This window comes from Varanus komodoensis, unplaced genomic scaffold (genome assembly GCF_004798865.1).
Source record: "Varanus komodoensis strain SLA01 unplaced genomic scaffold, ASM479886v1 scaffold4, whole genome shotgun sequence".
NCBI lineage: Eukaryota > Metazoa > Chordata > Lepidosauria > Squamata > Varanidae > Varanus > Varanus komodoensis.
In genome coordinates this window covers 130,086-154,860 of record NW_025335941.1, presented here as the reverse complement: position 1 = coordinate 154,860, position 24,775 = coordinate 130,086, and the positions used below count along the sequence as shown (strand labels likewise).

Sequence of the window (24,775 nt, the reverse complement as noted above, 5' to 3'; positions counted from 1 at the left end):
GACAGTAACTTGAATAGGTGTACCTTGCCATTAAATCTTCATGGCATACTGATAAAATGTCTGGCTTTTTTCCTGAAGTACAAATGATTGGTTACTTTTGAATGTAAAGAGCAAACAAATAAATAAACAAATCACATGCTGGCTGGAGATTATGGGAATTGTAGCTGTACGCATCTTCAGGCCACCAGGTTGGGGGATTCTGTGGGGGCCATTTTTAATTGAAAAAGTAGTGTTACTACATAATGAAAGCACTAGTTTCCAATTCCTTTCCACCCCCTGTGTGGGGTTTTCTTGTTTAATACAAGCAGTATATGCAGATATTGTTAATTCTTAATCCTTAAGAAATGGTCAACAATGCATTAATTGAAAAGTGTCATGTTCAAGTCATCCAGATCTGGGAGGTACCAAACATTTTTGTTTGTTTGTTTCATATTGAATCAGCTGCATTAAGATATGGACAGTGTTTTTTTTTTTAAATAAAATGAACCACAGGAATCCAAGTGAGCACAGAGGACGGAGGAGAGAAGAAGCCCACAAAGATGCCCACATCTGCTGTAGCTGTATTTTGATGCACAGAAATAAAAATTTTCCTAGCATACATATGATTACCTGCAGATTTCTGCACATTAGGCTGCTGGTAAAGGCGTTGCTTCCTTATCTGGTGAAAAATCAGCAATCCTAGTCTCTAAACTTCTTAAGATACTAGATTGAATGCACATGTTTAAAGTGTAATCACAGGTTGTAGAAAGTCATTTTAAATGCTGGTACCTAGGTGTTTGCTCATAGATTTTGATACAGTAATTTTTAATTTTCCCCTCAGTTTCTAGTACAAAGAATAATACAAAAACCCAGAGTTCCCCATCCAAAGTGACTCGACGCTCCATGCAGTCTCCACAGAAATCAGCTGCTCCAGTTCCTGCTCCTACACCAAGAGGCAGGAAACCGAGTCGTGGAAAACCACCAGCTCCATCTGCAGTCCTTAGGAAAGGCAGGTCTCCCAAAACTATTCCTGTGTCAAAAAACGCATCTCATAAGGAAAATCTCAAAAAAAGGAAAAAAGGCTTAAAGCCAGGAAGGAAGGTTAGCAAATTTGTTTACCTCCACATTCAATGGCAGATTGATTTTACATTTTCCTTTTGTACTGCTCTTACTATTTAAAGAAGCCCACATCATTTCAATTTCTCTCTCTCCCCTGCTTCCTGTTTTGTGCAAACTCTTTACTAAGTGTTTTAGTAAACACAGAAGGACAGTTCATATGGCATATATAGTATAATCCAGTTTAAATGCTGTAAACCACCCTGAGACTTTTAAGTATGGGACGATATAGAAAAATTTATAAATATTTGCTCTATCCACTGCTTCAGTTACTGTGGTTTCATTTAACCATGGTTGACTGCAGTCCAAAAACTTAAATAGAAAATTCCAGGGCCAAACTATTGGGGATATAATAGAGGGAAAGCCGGCAGTGGGTGACAGGGTGAGAAAGAGGGATTAGTCAGCTTTCTGAGTGTGCTAAGGCAAGGAGTGAAGCATGTACATGCCAAAAATAGCGGAGGAAGCAATCATTTAGTGGGTGGAACCATTGTGGGAGATGATGGGATCCAGTATTAAGAGTTAAGGTTTGGTGGGTGCTAGATATATTCACAGTGTTTCTACTTTCATGGGGATTCTGCTGCCCTACCCCCTGCAAATGTGTGTGTTCACTATTGTTTGCAGTTTCAGGCATCTGCTGGATGTTGAGCGGGGGGGTTGGAAACTGTGCCCCTTGGATATGGGGTCCTACTGTACTGTGAAAGCCCACAGGTTAGCTAACTCATAGTTGCTTAGTATTACATGTGAACCAGGTCAGAGTCTTTGTCTGGGTGTCTAAAATTATGAATTACAAGGGATATATTATATTGTTTCAGAATGTCCCTCTTAAGCCAAAGACACATACACCTGCTCTTTGATTCCTAGTTTCTCTCTCCTTTATCTCTCATTGTCCTGAGCCATTAATTTAGTCTTAACCTGAATGTGGATCAACCCTTTACTGAATTCCCTGCTGGCTCTGTGCCTGTAAGTGGTTAGAGCTTCTTCGCTACAGGCTAGTTCACTAATAGGATTGCTAACCATGCAATGTGCCCTTGGAAATTCCATCCTTGCCTGGGAGTTACTGTGTTTTGGACTGTAGCATGGCAGATTTATATGTTTCTGTTAGAGCTCACAAGGACAGTGTAAAGGACACTGAAATTGATATTTGCTATTCTTGCAGGGCTTACTTTTAGCAACTTTGAGTCCAAGAAAAAAAAAAAAAACGCAGTTGAGGCTTGTTGACATAGCTGAGTTTAGCCAACTTAGGCTGACTTTCTATTGAGCAACCTGTCCTATGAATGCTTTCACATGGTAACTGATTCAAGTTGATGTCATTGGTCAGCCCATTCTCAAGAATGCCTCAAATATGGATTGGGATTGGAAGTAGTAGAGCTGAAATTTTGATGTTATTCTGAGTGCATTTTACAGTTTAGAGATAAGTGTCAAGTTTTAGTGGATATTGATTTTAAGGTAGTCTGTCTTCTTGCAGAAAATACAGGTTTTTTTAATATAAAGTCAAGGCTATTTCTTCTCTTTTAAAAAAACAGAAAAAAATCTTACCAGTGCAGTCTCCAGTATTTTCTCCTCCCCTTACTTCTGCAAAAGTGGACAACAGCACCTCTCAGATACATAAAGATGGGCCTATCAGTGGTTCAATGGCAGCTGTCATTTCAACAGGTAAAGAGATCATCTATTGCACACACACAAAAGATGCTTGTCCTTTCTGGGGCCATAAGCTGAAGGTTACAGAATTACCAGAAAAGTAGTTTGGAGTTCTGCATGGTTAAAGACATTTACGCAAAGCAAAGTTCTGAAGATAGCTAAGAGGGTTTGACACTGGTTTTGAATATTCATTTTACTTTTGTGTTTGAATGGATAAGTGTTTTAAATGTATTTATTGCATTTTATACCATTCAGTAGTCCAAGCTTTGTAAGCAGGTTGCAACCATTAAAAACATAAAACACAAGATGATAGAATACAATATAAACTATTAAAACCGCAATATAGAAATAATAATGAAATAGAACCTATCTACACTGCAGAGAATAAAAATCCAATACTAAATTTAAGGGGATTTCCACATCAGAAAAGCCCCTCCTCTTTGTACTTCATTTCCTTTAGTGAGAACCACTAGAGAAAGACTGCCAAGTTGATCTTAGGGTCCAGGTACGTGTATATATGAGAGAAAGAAATCCTTCAGGTAACTTGGTCCCAACCCTTTTAAGACTTTGAATGTTAATACCAGTACTTTGAATCAGGCCCTGACACAGACTTAATAACCACTGCAAATGACGCCCTGAAACTATGAAGCCAATCTTGAGTGGAGACACCCTCCCTCCACGCACACACCTGGACTATCCAGTAACGGTATTGTTGTCTTGTTTAAATTGAGTATCACTTTCTTGATCCCTTTCCAGTCCATTATTACACCTAGGTACTGGTTCAAAATCCAGTTCCTTACCTGCATTTGATGAAAAGGAGGGAGAGAGCTGGTGTCACTGCATAATGGTGGCACCTCAATCCCCATCTCTGGAGGACCTACCCCAGTGGTTTCATGTAATGGGAAATAAAACACCTTTGTGGCACCCCATGACAGAACTGCCAAACGACAGCAGCAGACCCCCAGCACCACTTTCTGGAATTGGCCATCCAATAGGAGTGGCATAATATTGTACTACATCTCAACTCTGAGCTTAGGTAGCTTCCAGAAGGTTAATGGTATCGAAAGCTGCTGGCTGTCCAAAAGAATCAGCATGCATGCACTTTCCCTGCCCTCTAAGGCAGTTTGTGTTCCAACACCAGGCCTGAAGCCTTTTATGCATGCAGGAGAACTAACATTGGACTAATGTGCTGTTAGTCCATGCCCGGCTTTCAGAGTTGGATGCAAAGGGATATTTCCAGATAGTACACCTACTATACCATGCAGTGTCACTGGAAAATAGAGCACATGCCTCTGTGAGCCCACTGATGTCAGCAACCTGTCCTTTAGCTTCAGTCCCTTCTAAGAAAATAAATTACTGTCCTCAGTGCTAGCAGTGTTCTGCTCCATGGGGAAGGTCTGAATTGCTGAAGGAGCTCTGCTGTGTTTTGTGATATTCTTGCTTGGCTGAGCAGTTTGCTTCTTCCTTGCCAAGACCGAAGAATTATCTTGCTCTGTTAGAAACAGAAGTGTACATCCATTGAAACATTGTGGGGTATGGTCCTATTCTCTTGGCCCATTCCACCATTGTTGCTCCTTTTCATCCTAACATTTCTATTTTCATAAGCCACTCCCTGTGTTTTATAAATTACGATCTACTTGTTTATAGAGGTACATAGAGTTTGTTAAATCCATTACTTTTATGCTTTGCAGGTTGTTGGGTCTCTTTGTTTCAAATATCCACTCATTGGAAGAATCAGATCTTTTTAAAATCAAAATTTCAATATAAATGCATCACTACATGAGTGTGAATGCAAACTTGCACACTTTTATTAATGTGAATTAATGTCAAGTGTCTCTAAAAGCTTTAAAATAATCAGTATGAAAGTCATTGTAATGGGGAAAAGCCAGTCCACTACAGAATTTGTAGGTTGACTCTGTTGTGGGTTTGTCTAACATCCCTAGTTGCTAACAAGTCTTTCCACTTCCTGTTCTTTCACTTTTCTGCATCTCTAAGTATGTTTATCTTAGGCCCTTTCCTTTCCACCCTTCTTGCTTTGTTCTCAAATTGTGCTTGCTTTTCTCCCTTACTTCTTATCCCACTACATTTCTTTTTTAGCTTGGCTGTCCTGCAGCACCTTTCTGTTCTTATTTTTCTTTACTCTAGTTATTCCCCTGGTTATATCCTACTCACGTGCTACTGAACACTATTTGTTTCCTTCTCTTTCTGACCTACTTCTTACCTTTTGTTTACAATCCGTAATCCACAATTGTAAACAATTTTAGTCATCCTGTTGTTGTTCCTTCCTTTCTCACAGTGGACATTTATTACAGTATGCAGTGGCAGCAGCAATTCCAAAATTACCCCACTAATCAACAGCAGTAGGAGTTTCAAGCCCATCTCTAATAGGGAATTTGTCATTTTAAGCCCCATCTTTAACACAATTTTCCCATTGTTGAATGGAAATTAAACATAAGTATTGATAGCAGACTATAAATTTACTATACATGTTGAAGGATTTTTAGCCACAGATCCAGTGCAACTTTAAGGCCAGGCAATTTCAGACCCTGTTGCCAGTCTGAATAAGGGAATAGGATATGATCTACATCTTCGGTATTCTCAAAGGTATTTTGAGGACAAAAAAGAAAACCGTGGAGTGAGCACAGTTCATTCTGAAGACAGTTTTGTTTCCCTTTAATTCTGGGTGAGGCAATGGACAGCAATATCTTTTTGACTAGTACAGCGAGCTGTTTAACATGTGCCAAGAATGTGTGACCCTCCTCTCACTGGGTTTGAAAGTAAAGTCAAGTGCAGAGTAGTTTATGTGGACACTGGGCAGGGATGGATTTTAAATGCAGAGCACCAGCTGCCCCTCTTAATTTCTCAAATGCAGCCTAATTTGTAGTCACAGGCAAGCTTTTGAGATATATGCAATTTCTATACCACCTGATAGCCAGAGCTCTCAAATAGATGCAACAATGTATAAAATATATTTGAATATGTAAGTGTTGACCAGTCTCACAAGTGCTTATAGAATTTTACCAGAATATTGCTTGTTGTTATAAGATATGTTCCAGACTCAAAAAAGGTATTTATTCATGATTTTGCCTTTCAGTTTGTGTCTATGTTAACAAACATGGAAACTCTGGGCCTCATCTGGATAAAAAGAAGGTTCAGCAGCTTCCTGATCACTTTGGACCAGGTCCTGTGAATGTGGTGCTTCAGCAAGCTGTGCAGGCCTGCGTAGATTGTGCCTATCAATCAAAAACTGTCTTTGGATTCCTCAAGTCAGGACATCATGCAGGAGAGATGATCACAGGTACTGCTTTATTTACTTACAGATTGGTATCCTACTGTTTTACAGTGGCCACATTTGCAAATAACAATGAGCTAAGATTGCTCGTTTATCCTGGCTTATTGTGAATGAGTATCTTGCTGCTATATGCTCCTCATGTATTCCTGCTTTTTTCCTATCTTATGAGTCTGGCTTGTTTGGGAGCAAAATATCAGCCGCAATTTGGATTTCCTATGAAGTTTTCCATCTCTGATTCTTTTTACTCATTCACAGAGGAACAAATGAGTTCATAGTAAACCAGGATAAGTGAATAATTCTGGCTTATTGTTATAGGAAAACATGGCCAAAGTTTTAAGACAGTAAATAATGAAATACAATTAAATTGCATCAGAAACTAAACATAATAAAATACTATAATTGAACCTGCAGGAGACAGCAAAATCAATAAAACAAACTAGGAGCCACTAAAAACTAAACACATGGGTAATGATGACGTGTATAACTGTTTCTATTGTTTTTGAAAGAGCTGTCCTTGACACAGTTCAGGCAGAGAGTTCAGGAAGTAGACAGGCTGTAGCAGCACTATAGTTTAGCTTCTCAGCTGTATTCAGTTTTGGTGAAATAGTGCAAATTGTTTTGCTAATTTTGGTGCAGTACTAAATAGGAAACTACTAGGTATTCTTTATATAAAATATGCTTATATTAACCTAAGCATTTAAAAAGCAATGGAAGTAATATTTGTTATTTATTACTTCCCTATATTTGCATGTCCTTCCCTACATTTGCATGCCCTGTAGTTTGCTCTTTTAGTGAAGAGTTCCTATTCCCTGTAAATAGGTTCATATGTCTAAACTGAGTTGCTGTTGCAGTTTCTCTTTTTCTATGAAACTGTGTCATCTTTTTCTCAAATAAACCTTAAAAGCAGCTGTGTTAATTTCTTTAATTTTATTTTGAAACTTCTGCTTATCCCTTTTCTGCTGTTAGGAGAAACTGTCAGGACACAGGTTAACACAGTAATGCATAAATCAGGCATTCAAAAGGGGTTACCCTACTTCAGTATCCCTATATGAATACCAGATGGGGACGGTGTTCTCTGGTATGTAGGTTTAATTAAGATTCCATAAACCCCCTGTGTAGCAGTATTAAAATATAACATTGTGACCTGCATGCTATGAAGGGTCAACTAGTCTTTGTACAGATCTTCTGCATATGCTTCCAAACACAAAGGGAAGTGTCAGTCTCATAACAAAGATGTAACAGATGTGAATCATGCTTCAGCTGTAAGAAACCATTATTTTATATACATTTATATAACATGGTTAGAAGATGTATAAGTGACATTTTATGTTAGATTGATAAAGTAATTCGATTTTTAAATAAAATTGTAGAACTGTTATTTAGTGTTGTACTGGTACAGTGTTTTCAGACAGAAAGCAACCATTCCCAAGTATAAAACAAAATAGGCAGCACCTTCAGCTTGTAATATCTGATGTCCTTGGCTTATGAGAGCAGAGAACACAAAATGTACAGGCAGGCAACAGAGGAGCTGGGTACTGTGCTTCTGCTGGCCCAAACACAACACTCTTTTATTGTGAAGATCAGAAGCCTTCACTTTCAACTACCTGCATCTGAGTGGCACCATATTTTTGAAAAATCCACTGTAATAGTTGAAGCAAATTGCTCAGAATTCCCACATGGATAAGTGATGCTGTTCCAGGCTTTGAAACTAAGTGCTGCAATGAGAATTTGAGCAATACAGAACAAGGTTCTGCCTCCTTTGGTGACTTTGTATCAGCCAAAAGGGGATAAGTTCTTGTTTTAGGCTTTACTCTTGTTTGGCTCTGTTTCATATCCTATTTCATATTCTTAGTACTCTTGGATGAAACTGATTATCTGGACCCATTTCAGTCCGGCTTCAGACTCGGGTGCGGTACTGAATCTGCCTTGGTCGCCCTGTACAATGACCTGTGCAGGGAGAAGGACAGGGGGAATGCGTCCCTGTTGGTTCTTCCGGACCTCTCAGCAGCTTTCGATACCATCGACCATGGTATCCTTCTGGATAGGCTAGCGGGATTGGGGGTCGGAGGCACTGCTTTGCAGTGGTTCCGCTCCTATCTCAACAGACGATTCCAGAAGGTGATGCTGGAGGACTATGGCTCTGCACCATGGCAGCTATGCCATGGAGTACGTTAGGGGTCCATTTTGTCCCCTTTGCTGTTTAACATCTACATGAAACCACTGGGAGAGGTCATCAGGAGGTGTGGGCTGCGGAATCATCAGTACACTGATCCCAGCTCTACCTCTCGTTTTCCACCAATCCAGGTGAGGCAGTGGCTGTGCTGAACTGGTGCCTGGCTGAGGTAATGGGCTGGATGAGGGCCAATAAACTGAAGCTCAATCCAGACAAGATGGAGGTCCTGTTGGTTGGCAGATCGGGCTTCGGGGAGGGTGAATTGAACATAGTCCTGAATGGGGTTGCACTCCCTCTTAGGGACAAGGTTCGCAGCTTGGGAGTGCTCCTCGACCCAGAGCTTTCACTGGAAGCTCAGGTGACAGCAGTGGCGAGGAGCGCTTTCTTTCAGCTTTGGCTGATCCATCAGCTGCGCCCCTACCTGGAGTACGACTGCCTGGCAACAGTGACACACGCGTTGGTGCGTTCCTGACTTGACTTCTGTAACGTGCTCTACGTGGGGCTACCCTTGAAGACGGTCCGGATACTTCAATTGGTCCAAAATAGAGCTGCCAGGCTGCTGACAGGGACTGGGTGTTATGTTCACATGACTCCAGTCCTCCGTCAGCTTCACTGGCTTCCCACTGAATCCGGGCCCAATTCAAGGTGTTCGTGATGACCTATAAAGCCCTAAACGGCTTGGGTCCTGGTTACTTGAAGGAGCACTTACGTCCATATATGCCTGCCTGCCCCCTGAGATCAGCGGGAGAGGTCCTTCTCCGGGAACCCTCCGTGAAGGAAATTAGGAGGGTGAGTAATCGGAGGAGGGCTTCCTCTGCGGTGGCGCCCAATCTATGGAGTGTGCTCCCCAGAGAGGTCCGCCTGGCGCTGTCGTTATTTCTTTTTTGGCGCCAGGCAAATACCTTTTTATTCAAATGTCATTTTAATTGTTAATAGTATTTATTCATTTTATTCTTTGGCCAGGGCGACTTAATTTATACTGTTAATTTGTATTATTCTATGGAAGTTTATTTATGGATGTGAGCCGCCCCTAGGCTTCGGCGAATGGGGCAGCATAGAAGTCTCCTAAATAATAAATAATAGTTTGGATGTTTTAATTTATTTTTACTAACAGCTTCATTTGATGGGGAGAAGCATGCCATCAGTCTTCCTTCCGTAAACAGTGCATCGTTTGTCCTGCGCTTCTTGGAGAAACTCTGCCACAGCCTCCAGTGTGATAATCTTTTTAGTAGCCAGCCCTTTAGTCCTTTCATGGGAAGTGCACATAGTCCAACAGAATATGATCGAAACAAGCCAGGTAATGGTCTAAATTACATTTATTCTTCCCCTGCTCTCACCGTTTACTTTCAGGATTTGTTGTGGGCATTTTTAAAAAAGTATAGTAGAAAGGATCTTTGTGAATTTCAGTGTTAGCTAATTTTATGACCATTGTGCTTAAAGTGGTATTGTTTGTGCTTTACAGCCTTGCCTTATGTTCACCTAATTGGAAGCAATTCAGTGGATTGCAGCCTTGATCTGATAATAAAGCCTGTGTGTGCTTGTGTGGCTGTCCTGCCGTGCTCCTTGATAAGACAAGTCAGGATGATGGCTGCCTGAGATTACTCCCAGTCTTGAAATGGACAGCAGTAGGCCCTATAGTGAAAGGGAGAAGGCCTACTGCAGATTCACCTTACACTGTGATATGAGAGCCAGTGTGGTGTAGTGGTTAAGAGCATGGGACTGGGACTCAGACGATCTGGGTTCTAGTCCCCGCTCGGCCATGGAACCAACTGGGTGACTCTGGGCCAGTCACAGACTCTCAGCCCAATCTACCTCACAGCGTTGTTGTGGGGATAAGATAGAGGAGGAGATGTAAGCTGCCTTGAGCCCTTTGTAGGAAAAAGGCAGGATATAAATCAATCAATCAATCATGTGCGCAGCTACGCAATCACATCTTCCATCTAATGGGGCTTACTCTCCGTGTAGACCTCACATTGTAGATAGATCTGAACCTGATAGAAACATGCTAGAACTTTGAAACAGGGAATATTTAGCTCAGTGGTAGAGTACATGCTTTGCATGTAGAAAGTCCCAGCTTCAATTCATGACATCTCCAGGTAAAGCTGGAAAAAAATCTTGTGAGATCTTAACTTGTGAGATCCATGGCTAATCAGTGTTGGTAAAAGTCTGCTGTATTCTTATGAGGCAAGTTATAGCTGTATGGGTTTTCATCTCAGAATACTTTGTCTATGAGTTTTCATTACTAAATAAAACAGAACATTAATTAACATGCTATAAACAAAGAGCACAACATATTTCTATCAAAACCAACTTTTCAATACAAATGAAAACACTGCAACATGCATTTAGCTTTTGCTGTACTTCAAACTTTTTGATTTAGGCTGATAAGGTGAACGTATAACTTTACTGTCAGTTTGCATTATATGTAATTTTGATTTTAACCCACCTTCCAGTTTATAAAAAGATCATGCATGTGTGAGATAAATAGAGATCACATAGCTGAGCAAATTAGCTGAGGCCCTCTAGCACATGATCAACCTCTGATTCAGTGTTCACTGTGGAAGAAGCCGCTCACCTTATACTTGAGCTGGCTATTAGAGCCATCATGATTTTCTTCAGTGAAAGTGCTTTGGAAAGATTTCTGTGGAGGTTTACATGTAGAAAAAGTGAGACTAAAATGAAAGCTCAATGTGAATAACAAATTCTCAGAAGTGGACATTTTACTGTTTATGTATTTAAAGAAAAACTGCTGAATGTGTTGATATTTTTATTTCTTGAATTTTGGCAGCAAAAGAGGAAATCTCAGACAATAGAAGTGCAAAGCGGTATTCTCAGGATTCACCACCTTATACTGTCCCCCTGTCTCCTAAACTCCCAAGAACTGAAGCCCACCCATCAGAAGGTAGCTACACCAGTATTTTCTTTGATAATGGAGTGAAGTAAAGTAAGTCATACAATGCTTGCTGCAATTCTGAGCACGTTTGTCAGGAGCATAGTAAAACTATCTATCTGGTTAGCACTTGAACACTATCAGATGTATGACAAATGAAATATACTTCTCATCTTCCCCTGGCAACAGTTCCCAGACTGATTTGAACATATGTACAGTGGATAGTCAACAAACAGGTGCATCAGGTTATCCTTGATGGTTGCAGACTGTGAAATACTCTCACTGTAGACCATCATGGGCAGCTCTGGGTATATATATACAGGACTATGATGGGCTCAGAAGCCAATATGTGTAATACCAATGGTAAGCTGTATTGATTTCAGCTTGGTTTACTTTCATGTAATTTGTTCACCATTGTATTGTATTGACATGTCCTGCTAGGAAGAGATTTCCACAGCATGTCTGATTTTCAGACAGAGTGGTCATTTTCAGAAAGATGCAGCTGCCATTATAAGTTAGTAGATCTGAATTGAGACAAATGAAAAGCTTCACCCTGGGGAAGAATTTTGTTCATATTAAACAGAAGACAAAAGTTTTTCTTCAAAGTGCCTTTATTTGTGTACTTATGTAAAACATTTTTATCCTGTCTTGTATCGGAAAAGGCCCTCTAGATAGCTTTATAAATTCTTGATGTGCACAGTTAGCTTATAATTGTGCCCATATATGCTGTCTTCTACCTTTCCATTGCTTTAAGCATAAAACAGAATTTTGCTTCCATTTATTACATTTGAATTCTGTTCTTCATTAAAGAAATCAATTACTTTAACAACTGCCTTTGGAGAAAAGATTGTAACATTCGGCAAAATATTGACAAACCCATGGCTCCATGATGAGCTTCATAGTCAATAGGGATAAACATGGGATAAACATGAACACCCCACATTTCAACCCCAAATTTTACTGCTAGGCATGGACAAAATCTTTCCTTGGCTGAGTTTGAATTGTGACCAGTGATAATAAGTGGTAATGAAGAATGCAATCATACTCACCTGGCAGGGCAAGATAAGGCATACGATACTCCTGGGAAAATTTGTTCTTCTTCATGGTCTCTGTGCAATATGCATATGGGCTTTGCACCTGCTCAGAGCCTATTGTCAAGAAGCTTCCATAGCTAAGCAGTCATGTAGATGGAAGCCCCCCCTTCCTGTTCTCAAGAAGCATGGGAAGAGGCTCCCACCCATCCCCTGAATTCTTTTCAACTGCCATCACATCTAGATTGGGAATCACTTCTCTTTCTTCCATCCTAGGTATTCAGCATTCTTTGTTGTGTTTTTCCTCTCCTTTACCTACAACAAACCTCCCTCTGTTCTTCCCTTTGACAACCTGTCTTCTTCACTCTTTATTAAAAAGAAAAACATCTACAAAAATCCAGTTTTCTACCCACTTTTTCAACCACCATTCATCATGTCCTCTCGAGTTGCCTGCGCCTCTCTTTATCCAACTTTACTTATTATTTTTTCTATCTGCCCTGGTTGTTGTCCTGCCAACATTGCCTCTTTATTTTTCATCAAAACTTGGATCCTTTTTCTCTTCCCCTTGGTCCAGACATACATGGTGATCTTCATAGGAGCTGAGGGATGGGCAGGAGCCTCTCTCCACACTTCCTGGGAACAGGAAGGGGAGGGGCTTCTGCCCACATGGATGTTTATCTATAAACGCTTCCTGATAGTAGGCTTTGCAGAGGCATAAAGCCCATATGTGTGCTGGTCATAAGGGACAAAGAGGCCAAAATCCTTGACCTCATGATGCTATTGGAGAAGAATGGCAGATGGTAGAAGGAAGCCAAACTGAACTACTCAGAACCTCTCCCTTGTTCCCTAACCTTTGCCCTGCAGGAAAAAGCTTTTGCTTCCAATCAGCTGCTCATTGGAGATTCCCTCCATGCCAGAGGGGAAGAAGCTGCTAGTCTCCATGGGAATGGGCAACTTGTAGCTCTCTACAGGTTTTGGCCTACAACTCCCGTTAGTCCTACCAGGGACAGCCAAATGATGGGAACTGTAGGCCAGAACATCTGGAGGACTATGAGTTGTCCACTCCTGAGTTAGCCAATGCTTTGCTTTCCAAGTGCCATAGACAAGGAAGGGGAATGAATAGAAAGGTGTGGCTTCACTACAGTATGTCAAGGTTTTTTTAAAGTGCAGTGTTTGATCCTACAAAAGAATTTGCTAAGGTTGTTCTTCATTCCTGACATCTTATGAAACATTTCTTCATTACCATTTGACAGAGCAGTCCAGTTCACTGAAATAGGTAACGGCCCTGTGAAGGAGCAGGTAAAGATGGTTGGAAGTGCATATCGCTATAAAATAAAAATGTCAGGTATAGATTCATCACTACATATTTCTAAATCTGATCTGCCAGTCACCTTTTTATTTGGCATGCATTTAGTGGACTTAACAGTGTTGGTTCACTTCTATCTGACCTGAATCCTGTTGTCTTTACATTGTGAAATGTGTTGGCTTACACTGTTTGGCTATTACTTCAAATGCATCTCAAAGATATAAATAGAGCAAAATAGAACCAGATTTCATAATCCTCTTGAATTTTTTTGAGGAGGAGGAGGTTATTTACTGATAGATTTTGTACTGGAAGAGTCCTTCATATTTGCTGATGTATGCACATGTCTAAACTTTACCTGCTTCATGAAAGTTAAGGAATTGTCAGCACAGAGTCTCTGCACCCTGTTGACAGCTAAAAGACTTGATATTCACCATTAGAAAGAGAAATGCTCACCTCTTGTACTGCAATGGATTGAGGATAATACTTTCAGCATTTGAATGAGTGGCATATACATTACACCCTGAAATGGATACTTACTGCTTTTCATATGCATCCATTGCTATGTAATTAATTCAATGTATGTATGTATAATTTTAGAAAACTAAAAAACGAATAGCAAAATAAATGCCTGCTGGAAGAAGATGCTCTTCACCTGGCTTCTGAACATATATAGTGAAGATGCCAGGCAGATCTCTCTAAGAAGGCATTCCACAGATGCAGGCATGGGGACACTGTATAATAAACTGTTTATGTTATATCATCTTATGTAGCAGAAATCCTGCCCAGTGAAGAAAATGGCACCCCCAAAGAACACAGGTTTTCTGAGGACTCAATGGATTCTGCACTAAATTCAGTTAATCCTTCAAGCCCAAACTGCCGGAATTCCACTGAATGTCGTACCTCAGGGAGTGTAGCCTATTACAGGAATTCTCTTCCGCCAGTGACTGCTACCTCAAACACAGCACCAATCCTGCGGAGACTATCATCAAGTTCTGCTGGGAACAACAGTTACTATGAAGTCAACAGGAACAGACTGCAAAGGAGGATTGAAGGTATGTTTGAGCCTTTTGAAAGAACCTTGTACCCTTTTCAATATGTAAGTGGACTCCAAAGGCACCAGGTGTACAAGTCTTTGAAAAAGGAGTAAAAAATTTCTTAGCGGACATGCTAAAATATAGACATTGAGTTGACCTAGAGTGTTTTCTCATTAGACTTGGCTATAGAAGATCTAATGTTGAAATGACCAAATATATGTAGGAAAAAAAACACACTTGAAAATTTCTGCCCTCTTTGAGAGAATTTTAGGTACCTGCACCAGCCTGATGATCTGTGAGGAGTTAGTTAACAGTTTTTTCTCATTTACCTCTGTTCTGGTGTAAGTCCTGTTTTTCAAGCCTTCCTAACCCGTGACTGTGTTGCAAAATTATCATTTCTTGTTCCATTTCGTAAGTGACAGTGTACACAAGACAAGACAGTCTTGTCTTTCTTGTAGGAAAGAAGCCTAATGGGCTGTTAACGTATTATTTATAACTGTAAAAAGCTTTGTATAATAATTTTCTTACATCATTCTTACATGTGAATATTTTCCCTTGACTTCACCCCAAATGTATTGATATGTATATTCAGCCACAGTACAAATTATACCACAAGCACTTAACCAGAATTAAAGATAATGCTGATCATATGGAGTGGCATTCATAAAGAACAACAGGGAACAATGAGATGTGGCCTATTTTCTTTCTGTTCACAAATGGATATAAAACTCTGAAGCACACAGAGATGTGTGGCCATGCTCAAAATGTAACAGTTGCAAGGACATTCTGCCATCTTCATTTTCATCATTTTGTATACTTAAGCTGCAAGCTCTACAACAGGACCTGACCTCAGTGCATTAAAAAGGGAGCCTTCCCGTTTACACAGTAAGGACCCCACAACATGGTCGATAGATGAAGTGATGCGATTTGTGAAAGAAGCTGATCCTCAGGCATTAGCACCCCATGCAGAACTCTTCAGAAGACATGTAAGAAAGCTCTTTGCTCCTCTTCTACTACTGCTACCTCATATGCATACATTCTAAAATTCAGTATTCTGTATTACATGGTAGAACAGCTGCGGGGAGGAGGGGAAAAGTATTTCCAACTTTAACTTTATTGAAGTTGGAAATACTTTAGATTTTCTGCCTTTCCCACCAGAGTGCACTTGCTTTTTAAAAATTAAAATATACCTGCTTTGAATGATCCATTATGCTCGATCATATTCTGCATTGGACTTCTTACCATGACTTCTTACCATTTCAGAGTGGAAGTGGGTTAGGTAGTAATGGAGAAGCCCATGCTTGTGTCATTTCATGATGCCACCTCAGCATGTTTGTTTTTGTAGGTATTAATGCCCTGGTTATTTGATAAAAAGTCCCCTACATAAAGTTTCCTGCAGCTTTTGTTAGGAAATATTTATGGGAGTTGGCGCTAAGTTCTAATTTTGTATCCAGTTTGTGTAAGAATTTGGGGCTAGAATTCTCACTTGTAATCATTTATAGGAGCATCATAGAAAATACACAGATTAGACTGTGCAGAGTGTGTATAACCTGTGTGGAATTAATGTTGTTTTTCAGGTTTTGCTTGAGCATAAAATACCTTCTAAAGCTCAGTTGTTCAATCTTTTATCTACATATTATGTACCAAACTTTCCCCTTTCAGCCTGCCCTCTTGGGGTTTAAACATAAGCTATAGCAAAATAACATCCACCTCCCCCCCCACTTTTTTTCCACCCTGCAGTAACTCTAAAAGTATCTTCCTGGTAAGTGTAAAATTAGTTGATCAATTAACCAATATTTTGTTTGTTGTGAGATACAAGTGCAATGTTATAGTAATAATATTTACATTTCACTTCATATTTCAGTAAATATTTTCTTTAAAATTGGTCTTAATTTCTCTGTTTCAGAATAACAACATACTATTTATCAGGTATATCTTCACTCTCAATTACAGGATTAGATAACTTTCTAATTGAGTCATGCACTAATTAGCACAGAGTAACCTAGAAGGATAACTGGAACGCTTCCCTCCTTGACATCGCACATATTTGCAACTACAGTATATTATGTGGTTTGTCTTCCTGTCATCCAGGTGATGTCAAGAACCTTTTATTCAAAATCATTAGGCACTAGCACTAATCTAAATCTCGTAGAACTAGTATAAACTACTTCTAGTGATGTTTTCAGGATAACACAGGTTAACACAATGTAATTTACATTAGTGGTGGTATTAAATGGATTGGTCGTAGTGGTTTGGGACCCTCTGAATCATCTCAGGTGGGTCACAACAGCAGGCCCAGTGCCATATAAGGACTTGGTTAAAAATAAGGGTGAATAATAATAATAATTGTTAATAATAATGGTGAATCCTGGGTCTGAAAAGATTGTCCTGAGTCACAAGTGAAGCAGCATTCATCATGCAAATGAGAAAGCACTTTTGAGCAGCTTGATAGTTGGCTCTTTTGCAGCATTAGTGTGCAACATCATAAGCTGGTGGCGTGTTAGGTTAAAGAGAGTCATGCTATGCATAACATTGTGCTTCAGCTGGTAATGAACCTAGGCTGAATAAATGATACCAGAAAATGTCAGCCTAAGATAGGTTTATTCTTATCTTGGGTATGACCTCTTTCCCAGGTTCAGGTAAAAGCAGAAACTCTTCCTTTTTACATGCTGCCACAAATGCTTTTTCTCTTTCCCTTATCATAAAAGGCACTTGTTAAATCATGTCCTATAAAGCTCTGGTAATCAATGAGATGTATATATCTTGTAGCCTAGAGCTACCGTGACATTACGTGAATCAGCAAAATGGTGATCACCCTTGTGAATGAATGAATAAATAAATACATTGACAGGCAGTTATGACTTGAAACTAATGTTTACAATTGCAAGAACTGTATCTGGATGTTCAGAGTACATTCTAGTAGATCTTAGCAACATGTTTTGCACTGTATCATATTCTTCACTGTCACAGCTTAAAACATCAATAAATTCTGTCTCTGACTAAACCAACTTATATATTTTTCTCAGTACATTTCTATCCAAGAAAGACCCTTACATAACAGTTTTTAAATTATAAATGCACTGGACATAGAAGCATATCAATGTACAAAAATGACAACAACATAATTGAGCAAATTATGCCAAATTTTAGCTTGAGTGTGGAACAAACATACTAGCTACTAACGAAATGCCGATTTGAAAAAACTGTGTTCTTTACACTTTTGTAAAGGCTTGCATTGAAAGTGCAAAGAAGGAGCAAGGGAGTTCCAGAAGGGAGGGAGCATCACTGAGGAAGCTTTGCCTCTTGCAGTTCACCAGTCAAGCCATTCTAACTGCCAGGCACATTAGCAGGATCAATGATAAGGATCCAACTGTAAGATCAGGCTTGCATAGGTTATGACACGAAGTGGAAATGCTTTCCAGTGCTGTGTAGTCTGCAAGGTCCTTTTGTACAGTTTTACAAATATTTCAGTACATTACGTATATCTTCCCATTTTGAACACTATGGAGCTCAAAGTGTTGTAGTCTTATCTCAAACTCATACAGTGCCTGGGTGAGGGACAAAGGAGGGTTTAGGGCTAGGCCTTTCAGTGCATTCTTCCAGAAACCCTGCAGGAAATATTTCAGAGAAACCTAGCCTGGTGAGCCACCGGCTGCAATGAAAGAGATGGCCATCCATGTGAGGTGGTGGAATTCATTTTCTAAGCAGTTTCTCCAGTTCACCTCATGCCCTGCATCTTAATTATCACCTCTTCTTCATCCTACTTAATTAGAAATCTAAAATGGTTCCTGTTTTCCAAAAGTTTCTGTCCATATGGAGTATTACAGTTTTCTTGATCTACCCCTGGCTACCATCTCCCAGTCTTAACATTAAAAAGGAGCTGCAATTAAATTAGGTGCACTGAATATGCCTATGCCTGAAAATGAAAACAGAACACATGGAATTCTTTCCTGGAATACAGCTGCAGTATACTGACTAATAGGGATCAAGGCTACAAATGGTTGGAAACTATTGCCAATTCCTTTTATATGGACAGTGTCGGTCTATCAGGTAGCTGGGAATCTAATGGGAGCTTCCTGTGTTCAACAAATGAATGTGGCAGCTTAGCTCTAAATTATAGTTATACATTTTAACATTTCTAGCATTTTTATACTATCAATCAAATGGGGCACTCTAAAGCCCTAGCTGGAAATAAAGGTAGATGTGAAAATTATTTCAGCTTGACCATGTGTTTTGAGTGTGTGTGTAGAAATAAATGTACTGATGCAACATTCAAAAATGCGGTCTAAGACACAAACTGTTGGGGTATAGCAGACTCCCACTGGAGATCCCAGTATGCACAACAGCAGTATCCACATTATATCCAATATTCTCATTAGCACAGGATTTTAAAAAAGGAGGTCCAGAGGCTCCATGCTAGATTGGTAATTAGCTATTGATGATGGATTCCCAATAAAACTGTAAATGCTATGTTTGGTTCCCTTATAGTAAAAGTATGTGAGATTCAGAATTCAGAAATGTTAGATTACAATTTGTCACCCTCTCCCCAATATGGCTGCTCCAGTTAGAATAATCTGTACTCCCGTATATTGTTTAGACTTTTTTACAGATGTGCAAGTTTGTCAAGTCCAATGCGATGCTCTTAATCAAGGATGCGGAAGCCAAATTTTACCAATGTATTAATCAGTGTTATCTTCTCTCTCCCCTGTCCTCCCTCCCCAGGAAATTGATGGAAAAGCTCTGCTGTTACTGAGGAGTGATATGATAATGAAATATATGGGGCTAAAGTTGGGGCCAGCATTAAAGCTGTGTTACCACATTGAGCGACTTAAACAAGGAAAGTACTAGACAATGGATGCACAATGATAAGGTTATGTGTTTCGCTGACAACCTCTTAGGTTCACAAAATGGGAAGGGGCATAATACAGAAGGAACCTTGGCTGACCAAGTGACTGAAAAGGATGGAGGATGGTCCGATTCGCTTCAACAGAACAAGTTTCCAGCAACTTGCGTTCAGTGTTCTATTTAAAAAGTATGGTCTGAAACCATACTGGTTGGGATAGATTTCTTCTCAAAATAGGAAATTTGTTGTAAAGGGAAATGTTTTACATTTTACTATTTAATTACTTTTTTAAGGTGCAGGGGGAAAGGCAGTGCTGGGAGTATTTATACTGGAAGCTGCCAAATGTATTCTCAACTGTTTGGCTTCAGCTGGTGCATTTTCATTCAGAACCAAAACAGCTGAATTCCAAAGGATTTTAAAAATAATCAGGATCTGAAAGTTTTTGCAGAGGTGGTTGGATTAGTATGATAAAGTGGGAAAAGATGATAATGTTTGTGCTGATTTAACTCCTCAGTTACTATTTTATATCTGGTACTCCAGGAGGTTCATATTCAGATTATGCTATATAGATTTCCACAAAGGGAACAGCCATATGAATTGTTCTGTGCGGGTGTGCTGTGTGTTTAAAAACAAATAAGCTTTTATCAAACTATAGTTTTAAATTATGAGGGGAAATTTTGCAGTATGTTGACAATTTAAGCTGGCAGTATTCCATTTTTTGAGAAGGAAGTTCTCATGGCTTATTTGAGTGTGAATCCAGATGAATAAACAGATTTCCAGCTTGCTGAATGGAATATATCACCTACCATTTTAAAACATTCCATCTCTGCAGAGCTCAGCATGAACCTATGTTCATGTACTTGCGTATTTATGTGTGTCTGTGTGGGTGTGGTACATGCATATATATTGTACATAGTGTTCGATTTTTTAAAAAGTCTTTTAAAAGGTACTTTTTGCACTGTGACATATGAAACTGTAGAGATCAACTTTTTAGCAGTAAAAAACAAACATACACACCGACCTTTTGGCCTCAGTTCACACAGTATCAGGCTATGTAGATCCTGCTGTGCACTAGAATATAGTATATAGATAACATAGATAACAACATCACACGGCTAGATCAGTGTTCAAGATTGCCTGCTGGAGGCCAGTATGGAGAGGGGAAGGAAAGGGCCTGGATCCACTTCCTCTAGCGCAGGGGTCTCAAACTCACCTTCCCTGGGGGCTGCTGGAAGTAGAGTCTGGGTGAGGCTGGGCTGCATCAAGGATTCCACCACCGCGGTGGTGGTGGGCCGCTCATCCCACGGCGCTTTGAAGGCCGCAGGGCCCCTCCGCTGTGCCCCGTCCATCCCGGCAACTGCCCCGCGGGCCGCGAGTTTGAGACCCCTGCTCTAGCGCTCCACTGCAGATGATTTCTCGCTGGCAGGACTGACTAGACAAGTTCTGTGTAGTCCTTAGGTGAAGGTATTTCTGCATGTGCAGCTTTAAGTACTAGGTGCAAGGATTTTGTCCCACAGCACCTTTGCAACATGTAGATGGCCTTTGTCGGCTAACAATATGTCCTCTTTCTTTTAACTAATGCCTGTCCGCATTATGGAAGGGGATAAGAAACAATCAATCAATGGACAGGGAGCTCATAGGAGGCAATTCCCTGCACTATGCAATATTCTGAAGTCTCATGTTATGCTGAGCCATTGTTTTGGGAAAACTTCTGGAAAAGAATGGGGTGACATTGTTCTGATTGTGTCTTTTTTTTTTTTCTTCTCCAACTTCATTGAAATATAAAAAATGAAGATTTTTAAATGATGCTGAATTCTGTATGAATGTGTGTATTTTACCGAAACTTTGGTGCTCTTTCTATAAGCTACAAGAAGTGTGGATAGTGAAACAGTTGCTGTCACTGCCAATATAATATCAGGGACAATTATGTACAATTTCTGAGTAGGGAACTGAATGTACTGTATGTAATAGTACAAGTGATGGTAGAAAAAACATAGTCCTAAAAGGAGGATAGATTTTATATTTCTTACTGCCTTTTTATATCAAAAGCTTCTAGTTAAAGGGAAAAAAGTATTTTTTACACATTACTCAATGGAAAATGCCTTGCTTATTGGTATACTTAAATGCTCAGGTTTCACAAAATACTGCAAATTCATAAAACCATTTTCAGATGTATGCATTTCTGTAAATGACTGCAGTGTGATTTAAATAATTTCACTCTGGAAGCGTGTCTTTATGATGAGAAGCCTATTAAAAATTCACTATGCCAGCTAAAAAGTTGCTTCTGCTGTGAGTGTACAAACCATTTCCCCACCCTGATAGAGCTTTACAACATTGTTGCAAATACATAAGTTCATGCATTTGTTTAGAAACTAGCAGAAAGGCTTGCAGTACCTTTTACGAATGCTTCATATGCAAGTGTTTTTCGGTAGACATTACACAAGCACATACATTCATCTCAATGACAGTCCCAAGGATAGTAGGTATGTGGTATAGTTATTGATGGTTGTGATCTTTAGGAACCATTTTTTGCAGCTTTCAGCTAGGCTGCTTTAGACAGATATAGCCACTCAAGGAATTGTCAAATTACTTTTTGAACTTGAAGAAAATCACATGCTGCAGAGTTAACACCACTTCCATAAAGGATGCTTGGATCATCTTGTCTGCAGTGTCACACTTCTGAATGCTGCTTATGTACAAAACAGGTGGATGAAAGACACTGTAAAAACTAACATATATTTGAATCAGTGTGAATCAGTCCATTCACTGATATAGAATATTAAAAATTGATTAGTTTATGAAGGAAATGAAAGCATTGCATGCATGTGCTTATTTCCTCTACTTGATGAAAAGTATCACAACACAATGCAATTGAGTTATATAAGCTACAGATGGTTTTAAAATACTCCAAACAAAACCTTTATAGAATGAGACACTAATGCATTTGGCTGATGTGCTGTGTTCGTTACTATTGAAGAGTACGAAGTGTATGTACTGCAGCAAATACATACATCTCTACAAGAACAAAGATGCCTACTGACATTTTCTTACAAGAGCATGATATCAAAGTCTGTCAAGTGTTTGTAACAGAATATATTAATTCTTTATTTTCAACTGGATGTTCTCATCTAAGCGGAAAATAAAACTTGTTCAGTGTTTACTGGTCAGTTGTTTTAGTGATACCATACACAACTGCTTAATGCAAATCTGCAATTGCGCAATTTATATTCTACACTCTGTCAGGCTGTTCATAATAATGCTTCAAGTAAGATGAATAGCAGTTCATTGCACATACTTGAGTTCAGTGACCAGATGAAGAAATTAAATGAACTTAGTATCTAAGTCCTGCTCATTGAAGGGGAGCATCATGATACATCTGGGTGTAAATACTTTTTAAACAGATGTAGTTGATGTTTGTGCATAAACGCATGGGGCCTTTTTTGGTTGTTGTCAAGAAAGGCTGAAGTCAAAGTGTTTAAATTAACACACTTCAACACAAGTGCCCAGTCTTGAATATGTTTAAGACATTGCTTAGGGGTACAGCCTTTGCTTTACATGCAAAAGGGGCCAGGTTCAGACCCTATGATTGGGAAGGACACGCTACCTGGAGAACTGCTGCCAACCACTGTAGAGAACAATTGAGCTAGATTAGCAATCTTCTTAACAATATTGCTAGACAAGTAGAGAGCATGCCTTTCTCCTCTTCTATGGGAATGGCCAGTGGTGGCTGCACTTAGTCTTCAGGTGGAATCTAGAGCATTACTGGACCAAGAGTTTGCCAGGCTAGGACCTCTTAAGATTTGGCCACTGACACAATGGCAACTGTTAATGCAGCTTGTTGTGTCTAAGGTTTTCTAAGGTTTATTTCCTCTTCATTAACTATGGGATTGGTATACAATAGAATCTGTCTATTGTGGAATTAAAGATTTCTTCCAAATTTATAAAAGTGATCTTTCCTATGGGGAGTAAAAAATAGGTAGGCATGGATAAAAGTGTTATTTTTGGTACCCCAGTTTATCATTTTTTCAATCTTACATTCAATTCTTCCTAAATGATTTTGTGTGCATGAAAATGTGTATTTTTGTATGCAATTTTGCCTAATATAATGCATTTCTGAACATTATTTTCACTAATACATGGACTGCAGAATTCCATTGCAAAATGTGAAATGCAAATTTCCAGGACTAACTTTTGGTTTTGGTTAGAAAGTGTGAAACAAGGTAGGCTTGCTTTTTAACACATTTTTTCCCCTTCTTGATAAAGCAGTAATTGGTTGGTTGTGTGTGCCATCTTTTGTATCAGGCCAAAAAGTTCTTGTCAAAGAAATCCAAGAGATGTATTAAAGGAGTAACTTAAAATCAAAACAGGTGGAAGCTTAAGTTTCTTGTGGCCGACCCATAGCATATTAAACAAGTTCAGTAAGAATCTGTGACAATTAGTCACAGAATTAAAAAAGTGAAGGAGCCTGTCACCTACTGCTTAAAAAATAAGTTCCATTGAACAGGGGTGAAAGGGCTGTGAAGGTTCATTTCAGCCAACCTTTAACGACATGGCTGGTGTTCAAAGTACTAAGTTGCATCCTGATCATACTTAGTTGCATCCTAAGCTTCAGAAATGTAGCTTAGTATTTTCTTTAAGTTGCTTAGCATTCCACTGGCTTTGCCTGATGCTCCCTTGCTGCTTATAGTTCCTTGCAGTGAGATCTAATCATGATTTGCTTTAAGATGTCACTGTGAGGCTGACTTGTCTCCCATCCCACAAGCTATATTGACAATTATGCACACCCTGCTTTTGGAAACTCCCCAGCTGCTTATTTTTGCATTAGAATTAAGTTAAAATCATGCTTCTGTTGCACAATATCCTGCCCTAGCAGAAACTTTCAAAGCAACTATAACACAAAACAAAAAACCTTGACTTTACAGCGCAATACAATAAAACAGCTTTAGCTATTGGATGCAATAGCAGTTAAATTAATCAGCATAAAACCAGAAATCAAGAAATCTGGAATTTAAAGTCTCTCACCAGCAGTAAACCCAAAAGCCTGTTGGAAAAGAGATTTTCAGATACTGGCAGAGGACTAAGTTTGTAGAACTGCACACAGGAAGGGCTGACATAAAAATTGTGTGTACAGTCATCGTTATTCCTTAGAAGGCAGTTTTTAGAAGCATGAGAGGCCCTCACTGAAGTGGGTATATTACTGTGAACGGAAGCAGTCCTTCAAGTAGCTTGTCTCAAACTGTTCAGTTTTAAACATAAGTAAACAGCATCTTGAGTTGCACCAGTATAGATGATACAGCAAAGTAGTAATATATTCCAACTCCTGGCACCAGTCAATATTCTGCACTAATGGAAGTTTCCAAGTAGTTTTCAAGAGGAGTCTCACATAGCATATGGTTCAGTAGTTTAACAGAGCTGTTAATTATGGCATGTATGGTTGTGGACACGTCTGACTTCTAAGTGGGCAGGAACAGCA

At 39.5% G+C, this 24,775-nt stretch overlaps 1 protein-coding gene across 6 annotated transcripts in view; it reads left to right on the top strand.

The window, feature by feature from the left end:
- Nucleotides 1–22,460, top strand: part of SCML2 (Scm polycomb group protein like 2) — a 56,350-nt gene extending 33,890 nt beyond the window's left edge. For 3 of the 6 annotated variants that reach the window (XM_044441830.1, XM_044441831.1, XM_044441835.1), the window contains 8 exons: nucleotides 821–1,080; nucleotides 2,619–2,748; nucleotides 5,828–6,031; nucleotides 9,313–9,495; nucleotides 10,987–11,100; nucleotides 14,196–14,477; nucleotides 15,282–15,445; nucleotides 19,182–22,460. In XM_044441830.1, coding sequence (XP_044297765.1) covers nucleotides 821–1,080; nucleotides 2,619–2,748; nucleotides 5,828–6,031; nucleotides 9,313–9,495; nucleotides 10,987–11,100; nucleotides 14,196–14,477; nucleotides 15,282–15,445; nucleotides 19,182–19,307 — 1,463 coding nt within the window. In that variant the 3' untranslated portion in view covers nucleotides 19,308–22,460. Of the gene's footprint in view, nucleotides 1–820; nucleotides 1,081–2,618; nucleotides 2,749–5,827; nucleotides 6,032–9,312; nucleotides 9,496–10,986; nucleotides 11,101–14,195; nucleotides 14,478–15,281; nucleotides 16,280–16,365; nucleotides 16,389–19,181 lie in introns of those variants that run through there. The other 3 variants (XM_044441834.1, XM_044441832.1, XM_044441833.1) reach the window with 3 other exon arrangements.
- The last annotated feature ends 2,315 nt before the right edge of the window (nucleotides 22,461–24,775 follow it).